The following is a 9,451-nucleotide window of genomic DNA, read 5'->3' as shown; positions in this document are numbered from 1 at the left end:
GAAATTTGATAAGGACATAATTATTACAAAACCTGACCACAAGGCACAAGATGCTATCATATAAAGTTATTTAATAAGTGTGAAGAAATTGTGCCCTATCGTACGTCATTACTCGTGACAATGCATTTGAATCCTATATTGACTTCAACATGAGATTACATTTCATCTACCAATCAACTTCATTTCAAATTTTTTTATTTTTTTTATCCTTTTTTTAAGGATTTTTTTAACATCTTTAATTACTAAGAAAAAAAATAAAAAAAATATATAAATTTACTAATACTCACTTCCTTAATCATTAAGTAAAAAAAAATTAAATACAAAAAGAATAGTAAATAGGTAGTAATAGAGTAGTAACCCTATCATTATTCTACATTTCAATCTCCCACTCGTGCATGTAAACCACCCCGGTTTAATAGAGCTATTATATACACGAAATTTATCTATTTAAAACTTATACTTAGTATTACTCTATTTTCAAAGACTACGGCTAAGAATTGAAATGATATATATACCAGAAACGTCTATTTTACTAATTATTTATAGCTTATATTTTCAAACCAAACGATACATATATAATTGTGTGGCTTTACTAAAAATAATTTTAATTTTAAACAACTACATCCTCCATTTGAAATATAATACTTGTAAATGAGTTATATAATATAAATTTATTGTTTTAGAAATCACAATATAGCCCTATTCTCGTGAAGTTTTTAGGGCAAATACACTTAGAAAAAAGAAAAAATCAATAAGTCAATTGGTTATTTTGTTATTGGTCAAAGACAAAAATATATGCGTAAGAATTCAGCAACGTGTTGCAGGCGACGTTTTCCTCATTTCTTTATTGGCTGGCATCCTACATGATGGACCGCCATTATAGACCGACCTTTAATTTGCTTTGGTCCATCAGTTGAAAAGTAAGAAAGATTTTTGGTTAGGGTTTGAAAAACATGTACATAGAGTTAGGGTTATTTTGAGCAGTCCATTATTATTTATTATTTTATCATTACTTTTTATATATTTTTCACTACTATTCGATATTCACAAGCTTTGAGTTTGATCAGAAATTATGCACAAGTTCGATTGAAGTCTAGGGTGCAAGTAAAACAACACTTTTGCTAGAAAATTCCTCCATCGGGATTGCTCAAACTTAATGTTGATGGAGCTGTTTTTGGAGAATTGTGCAAATCCGGTATTGGTTTTATATTGAGAGATGATCAAGGCAAGGTGCTTATGGCTGCTTCCAAGATTGAGAGTGAAGTTGAGGATCCAGAAGCTGTGGAGTTAAAAGCCTCTTTTCGGGGTCTTCAACTGTGTGTTAGTATGGGCATCTCAAGACTTCAAGTTGAATCTGATTGTTTGTTGACCGTGGAGGCTTTGGAGCAAAATGCTACGGATGGCTCTCTATTGGGGCTGTTATACATGGAGATTAGGTCCCCTTCCTCATATTTTGTTGATTGTAATTTTGTCTATGTTCCTAGAGAAGAAAATAGGGCAACTCATACTTTAGCTTGGTATGCGAAAAATGTGGATGATATTGCTATGTGGTGAAATTGTATTCCGGACTTTATTTCTCAAGTTATTTGACTTGACTAATGTCTATAATCTCATTTTATTAATGGAAGTACTGTTTCTTATATAAAAAAAAATTCTATCATTAATTTTTTATTATTATTTACAGAATATCTGAGATTACTTCACTATCCAAACGCAATCATAAAGAATATCATTTTCACAATTAGCCAAAGCTTTATTAGCACATAAAATGCCTACCAAATGAATACAGAGAACATGTATATATATATATATATATATATATATATATATTGCCCACAAGTTGAGATTTGACTTTTGTCGTCTCTTGCCCCACCCTGAGCGCCTTAGGATTCATTGACATATATATGAATACAAGAATATAATTATTTATATATATATATATATATATCCTTCTGACCTTTACATGTACGTAAATATATGACAATATGACATAAGAATTAATGTACGTAACACTTGGTACGTGGATATATGGAGGTACTGTATGTCCGGCTATTCAGCGATTTAGATGCCGGCGAAACACTCCGGTGGGGTCACCGGGTACCTCGATTTGTCGGTACAATAGTCATAGATCATGTGGTTGATACGAACCCATCTATACTTTCTGGCTTCGAGGGCATTAAGTGCTTGGTAAGTAGTTCCCTCCCACCAGTTTCTGGGGTTGGAAGCACAGGTAGAAGGTCCTGGTACGGGGCATCCCTCAATGTCAAAGTCCTTGTAATAAGCATAGAAAGGTGCTTTGCTCCAATCAATCTTCTCCAGCCCGCCTCTCGTTGCCCAGTCGTCGGCTTCCCACAATGTGGAATACACCCCCATCGGCTGAAACTTGGGGAATGGAATTCCTTTGGCTTCATTGTTTTTGTAGACTCTGATGGGCACATCATCCACGTAGAATCTGCAGTCCCATCAACAACATGATTAAAAGCAGCACTTCAACCACTGCTCAGGTATTAATTAAACAAGCTTAGTGTTAACAGCTTACACAATATGATGGTGGTTCCAGAGTATTGTGTAAGTGTGAAAGTCGGCAGAAGGGTCGAACCAAAGGTTGATTCTTTGCTCCCTATCACCCTTCCCATGAGAGTAGATATTGGTCTGGACAGTGTACGGTTGCCCAGTTCGGTTCCCCAAGAACTCGAAGTCCAGCTCGTCACGAACAGAATCCGTGTTTGAATTCATCTAGTACCAACCATTTCAGAGCAAAAAAATGAATACCAAGATAAGGTGAATTCATATATAGGGAGCAAAGTTATTTGAAAATTTAAATGCAAAAACACATACATAAAATGCAGTGACAGTTCCAGCAGAGTCTCCAGGAATAAGCTTAATCTTCATGCTGACACGCCCGAACAAGTACTGGCTTTTGGAAGCAAACCCACATCCTGAAACGTAAACAACTTTCTACTCAGATAATATCCAATTAAACCTTTAGAAATATTAATGTACTTTAAAAAAAAAAAAAAGGGCATATTATACATGGGAGCCCAAGAAAAGAGTAATTACCAGAATTTTGGTCAAGAACGAGTTGGATGGCCCTCCCTCCATCGATCTGCTTGATATGGTAATCAGACCATGTGACTCTAAAGTCTTCAAGAAAAGTGGCTGGTCGTCCCATAACACAGACACCAAATGCAAGCATACACAGAGAAAGGTAAGCAACAGCATGTGGTAAGGATGAATACATGACCATGGTACTTTTTTGGAAAGATCAATTAGAGGTTTTGATCGAATATGATTTAGAAGAGAAAAAGGAGGAAGATAGTATATATAGCAGTGAAGAAAGTATGTTAAGATAATCAGGACAAGTGATTAAGACTGCTGCTTTCAGAATGGAAAGCGCTATTAATAAACCTTCGCTTTCCATACAGCTAAGCAAGCAGTCATTAGGCCCTACCCCAACTGTTTCTACTTTCTTTCCCTTCTCTTCTCTTATCTTCTTCCTCATGTCTTTCTCTTTGGTTGCTTTCCCGTCGGTTCTTTTAACACTTTGTGTGAGATTAATACATAATTATTTTTTTTCTAACTAATTAATATGCAAATACAATGCTATATATTACTTGCAACTGGATAAGTCATATCTGTTCGATCCATAGCTTGCTGAGATCGATCTTTAGTCAACTGGTTCTGAAGTTAAAGAACTAAAAGTCGGGAAAAACAATAAAAGGTTCAATCAATTATTGCTTATATCTGTGAACAGCCAAGAGAAGTAGATTGATTTGAAGGGCCAATTGCAAATTGGTAGGTACATACGTTCAATTGGAGACTAATTAGTGGGGGCCTAGCTCGTTGTACAGAATTCTGTGTTGAGCTTGAATTGATTAAGCCATCATTTCCACAGCTTGTTGATCAACAGGATTTTAAGGTAAAAGTTGTAAATGATAGTAGCAATTATTTGATTAGATTTGGAACTACTAAAGCTAGAATGCGTGTAAAGTTGATTAAAAACTTCTATCAAATACCCAAATCGAGTTTTCTCCATCTCTCCTTGTCAAACTTTTTTTTTGGGGAATTGTTCACAGGATTATGGGGATTCATTGCGTACACATGGCATATGTTTTATCATCTCTAATTCTATCGACCGACATATTACATTTGAATTTGTTTTCCATTTAAATAGTTTACAGATAAAATCACTTAAAATTTGTTATATCGAACACTATAATTGAGAACGATAAAATTCAAAATAAAATTTATTATCAAGAAATGATTGTTGCAGTCATGAGTGTGCAAGCGTCGTGCAATCACTTTGAAAAAAGTGAATAAATATGAGACTCATATGAAAAGAAAATTAATTTCTTAATAGTGAACCCTACTGTTTTTTAAAACGACTGCACGATACTTGTGCACTTCACGACTGTATGTAGCATTACTCTTTATCATAACTCTATTTTGTGTGGGGTCAGTGAGATCTAGACTGAATATGTGGAGATTTTTTACACCAATTGAAGGCATATATAACAGCATTCATGCATGCAGGTTATTTCTAATTCTCTCTCTTCATCTCGAGCAGATTTTGTTTGAGAATTCTGGTGGCGTGGAGGGATACTAATCGTCTCTCTGTGTATTATGGTGAAAGCTACATCACATAGAGAGAGTTGAAAAGTGGGACAGACCAAACAGGGCCTTATATATAGCTGATAGGGAAAGGCTAGCTTCGAGAGAATTTGTGAAGCTAAAAGACAAACATATCTATTTTTCTGTTTGCATAATTGAAATTGAAGAAGGCGATTGGATGGAGAGGGTATGTGAAATGGGCTATGTGCATGGGATGGATAACTATGTTTACTAATTTCTGGGGCCTATCTGATGTGTAAGATAGGAAGATGACACTGCTGATTAGACCTCCAAGCCCAATCGGTTCCAACATACATCCTCACCATTTGGCTTACTTGTGGCCAAGTTAAAGATATATGCACTATGCAGTACTGCATAATTGGAGAGTTTTTCACATCTTCCACCTTGTCCCATTTGTTATATAAGCATTATGATTTACCGATGTGTTTTCAATTAAGAAATTCTTCTTCTTCTTTCTTTTTTCTTTTTCTTTTTTTTTTTTTCAAGGAAAAGAAGTAAATTAAAGGATGGTATAAACGATATAGACAACCCCCAACAAATACTCCAAATATATAGGTTAATATAAAGCAAGAAGTTAAAAGTCAATGGAAAATGACTAAACAAAACTGGCCGGTCACATGTTTCTTGGCATGAAGCGATATAAGAAGGTGTCATCACGTCAATGGTTTTTAGTGCAACTCAAGTGAAGTGTGCTCTGTACGTTCTAGTTAGGCCCCATTTGGAACTTAGACAGAATTGAGATCAATTCAATTTGATTTATTTTAAATTGAGTTTAATATCTAAACACCTAACCCTCAAATCACTAAATCCATTTCAACTGATCAAAACCTCTTTATACACGGGTCTTATAACCTTTTTTAACTTCCCATAAATATATATAAATTCATCTTAATATCCAAATACATATAAACTCATCTTAAATAGGTTCCATAAAACTCACTTCATCATTTCAACTCACTATTATTCATAAAGAACTCAATTCATCTAAACTCGGTTCAACATGTCCAAACGGGGCCAAAAAATATGTTGGACTCCAAATTAAACAATGTTTCAGGAAGGAAGAGTATAAAACTTCCAGCAAAGTAGCTGGTACAACCAAAATGGTAGTAGAACTGAAGAGTGTTAAGAATATGATATAAATAATAAAATCTATATTTTTTAATCTGATTAAGTTTATAGGACAAGTGGTGTTTAAGTTTCTACACTTCATCTCATTTAATTAAATATTTTACGTGTTGGACTACTCATTGAGAAGGAGTTTGACTCACACATGAGAATGAATGTTAAGAATATGATATAAATAATAAAATTATATATATCTTCCTATCTATTTAAATTTTTTGAACAAGTGGTGATTTCACACAAAGTAGCTTGGCGGCAGCATGAATGGAGCATGGTAGATTTGGACATCGGTGGCAGCACATATCTCACGTGTACCAGTCAAAATGATCATATGTTACCACTGAATATGGTAGATTATTGGGACAGTACTAGGAGGCCGTTAACAGCATAGTACGTGCGTGGTGGAGACACTGGTGGATGGCCACAGGTTTGAACTCCAAAATTCTTACAAAATTGAGGAAAAAAAAAAGGCAAAATGAAGAGGAAAAAATACATAAATAGAACATGATATTTAAGAGTAAAGTGGCTGAGAAAATGGTCAGACGATGAAAAAAGTCTGAAATGAGCCAAATAATTAGGAGGTGCATGGGACTCATGCAGGGCTACATGATGAGCCTCAAGCGTTGGTAGAAGCTGGAAAGTGGTCGATCACATCAACAAGTAGATCATCATGATGATCAGGGGGAGGAGATTTCAATGGTGGGACGCCTAAGGGACAGGGATGGTTTAACATGAACTGAGTATATGGATGATAACAGGGAGGGAAAAGGCGAGGGGCATCAACTTCTCCCTCTCCCAGGTGTACGTGTTTTCTTTAGAGGTGAACTGATAGGGAGACTTGCTCAAATTTAGTTTGAATTACAGCAGTAGGTTGAGAAATATATATATATATATATATATATATATATATATATATATATATATATATATATATATATATATACACGACTCTTGTGTCTTATTTTTAACACAAGTATGTGAGTTTTTACGTACCTTCTTAATCATCTTCTTTCTTTTTCCTTGTTCTTCTCACCCGATTGGAAGTTGCAAATAAAGTCATGTAGTACGTACTTTACTAGTGATCAGTTAATATGGTTGAATCGTCTGCTCCGAAAATCTTTCAAAAAACATCATGATCAAGGAGGAACAAAAATATAGAAGATTTGCAAAAAGTTAGGGAAGATTTTTCTAAATCATAAAATGTTGCACAGTTGACTAATTTAGGCCCCATTTGGTTATACAAATCATCTTATTTAATTATTATAACTTTTTCAAACTCCTATATAAAATATTATAAACATTAATTCAATTTTTTCAAATTTTAAAATAATGATAATATTAAAAAATTATATTTTAATAATATTTTATTTAATTTTTAATTTTTATCTCATTTCATCTACGGCATAAAATTAAGTGTAATTCGAAAAAGAAAGAGAATAAAATATCGTAGTCATGTGTGGTGTTTCGGGTCTGATAAGAAAGAAACAAGAGATAAGGGAAGTTCTCACTTTAACATCAATGTCTTTCCTAACTAAGCAAAGAGTAATTATTACTAATCTCATAGTATAAATATATGGTATTTGTAATTTATTATAAACTGTCATATTATTAAAATTGATGTAATGACATATTATGATAGATTGAAAGTATCACATTATCGTATTTTGAGATCACATAATAAACGTCTTTCCTAAACAACACATGATACACGCGTGCGCACACATACACACTTAAAAATTAAACGTTAGATCCCTTCCAATTAAGAAGACATAAAAGTGCGTTTAGATATTGAGGTGATTTTAGATGATTTTAATTGATTAGTAAATAGTAATATTTTGTTAATCATATTAAGATGTATTTAAATGTAAATAGATTGAGATATGTGTTTAAATGTATAAAGTAAATTGAGATGGGTTTAAATTCTTTTTATGAAAAGTTGAAAAAATAATAAATCCTATCAATAATTTGACCTCAATCTCATATAAAATTCATGATTCAAGCTGGGATGGGAGAGATCTAAGCCTGAGCATTCTCAATGGCTTATGTATAATATAAAAAATGTAAATTATTTAAAGAATTGTTCATAAAATGAGTTTCATCCGATTATGTAAAAGAACATGTAAAATATAAATTGTTACAGTAACCTGTTACTGCATGTAGCATATACTGTTCATCCTTCGAACAATTCTTTTTATTATTTATACTTTATTTATTTTCTCATTTCTTTTTACTTTTACATTTCAATACAAATACTTTTTATTGTTCATCATTTAAAACACTTCAATTTTATTTTATTTTCTAAAATATATCTTGGAAATATTATTTATCTATTTTTTTCATATTTTTATTTGACTTATATATTCTTATTTTGTGTGTATAGGACTAAATTATATTACATTCTATGTAATAGTATATCGTAAATATAAAAAAATATATGGATATTATAAATTTATTAGTAGAAACGAAATGTTTAAAAAGAATAAAAAAATATTATTTAAATGATATGGAAAAAAAAAATCAATAAATTGATGTAAGATATATTATAAAAATTATATATATATATATATATATATAAAAGTAAAGTTTAGTGATATATTTTATAAGTTAAAATAAAGAAATTATTGTAAATACATAAGCCAGTAGTACTGGCATTGTAGCTAATGTTTTGAATACCGTACCGGATACTGTACCGGTCAAGGTACTGGAACAAAATATTTCGATACCGGTACTGTTTCGTGTACCGTTTCGGGATAGTCGATATATGAATAAATTATATATATAAATATATGTATATAAATTATATTTCAAAATAATAGTCAAAATATGAATAAATTATATATAAATACATATATATATAAATTATAAATAACTTAGACTAAATTGGGGATCAAAAAATGAGCTTGTAGTGTGAAAAAATAAAAGAAAATAAAAAAATTAAGACCGAAATATCAGTTGGTACAGGTCGAAATATTGGTCGGTACGGCTGATATTTGGGCCAGTATGAAATATATATAGTACCTGTACCGACCCAATACTTGTACCGGCCCAATGGTCGGTACTACAAATACCGATCGGTACGGTAAGGTATTAAGAACAGTGATTGCAGCACTATTGCGGCCCATTGCGCCAAAGAATGTGCAAATCGATTTTGAGATCGATCTATTTTTTTAAAACACCATCCTTTATGAGAGAGCATGGTAAGAGCAATATCTTCAAAGATGGTAGAAATTTGCCAGACTGATGATGACCCTTGAATTGCTGAGATTACAAGTAGAGAATCCCCTTCAATTGTGACATCTGGGAACATTAAAAGTTTAGCCATATTAACTGCAAGTCTTGCCACAATTGCTTCTGCTACTACTGGATTTGTTGTTCCAATTTCTTCTGTCCATACTTCAATTACACTTCCTCCAGAATCACGACTTACTGCAGAGGCGAAAGAGGAAGTAGTCCTAACTGCCGCATCAAAAGAAATGCTTACATTGTTGAGATGAGGGTTTTGCCATAGCTGTGGTTGCTTTTCATTCAGTTTCATTTGCCATGCAGATAGATATTCTTGATAGAGGAAGCCCAACTGATCTATAGCCTTCCTAATAGATAAAACTGTTTGATTATGGACTATATCATTTCTCAATCTCTAAGTGAAATCCAATATCAGTATTGCAAACAGCTGAAAAGGGTGCACTTCCTGTGAGCT

General features: G+C 32.8%; 1 protein-coding gene across 1 annotated transcript; it reads right to left on the bottom strand.

The window, feature by feature from the left end:
* Window positions 1–1,732: 1,732 nt before the first annotated feature.
* Window positions 1,733–3,347, bottom strand: LOC121261862 (probable xyloglucan endotransglucosylase/hydrolase protein 7). The gene is made up of 4 exons (XM_041164266.1): window positions 3,061–3,347; window positions 2,839–2,939; window positions 2,540–2,736; window positions 1,733–2,452 (listed from the first exon to the last, which is right to left on the bottom strand). The coding sequence occupies exons 1-4, from the start codon at window positions 3,245–3,247 to the stop codon at window positions 2,062–2,064; spliced, it is 876 nt and encodes a 291-aa protein (XP_041020200.1). The 5' UTR covers window positions 3,248–3,347; the 3' UTR covers window positions 1,733–2,061.
* Between the last annotated feature and the right edge of the window lie 6,104 nt (window positions 3,348–9,451).

Source organism: Juglans microcarpa x Juglans regia, chromosome 4S (genome assembly GCF_004785595.1).
Source record: "Juglans microcarpa x Juglans regia isolate MS1-56 chromosome 4S, Jm3101_v1.0, whole genome shotgun sequence".
Taxonomy (NCBI): domain Eukaryota; kingdom Viridiplantae; phylum Streptophyta; class Magnoliopsida; order Fagales; family Juglandaceae; genus Juglans; species Juglans microcarpa x Juglans regia.
This window is presented reverse-complemented; position numbering and strand designations above follow the sequence as displayed.

Coding starts and splice junctions, on each gene's coding strand:
- LOC121261862 (XM_041164266.1), bottom strand. CDS start 3,247: ATGGTCATGTATTCATCCTTACCACATGCTGTTGCTTACCTTTCTCTG. Junction 2,737..2,838: donor GAACTGTCACTGCATTTTAT/GTATGTGTTTTT, acceptor GGTTGGTACTAG/ATGAATTCAAACACGGATTC. Junction 2,453..2,539: donor TGGAACCACCATCATATTGT/GTAAGCTGTTAA, acceptor ATGGGACTGCAG/ATTCTACGTGGATGATGTGC.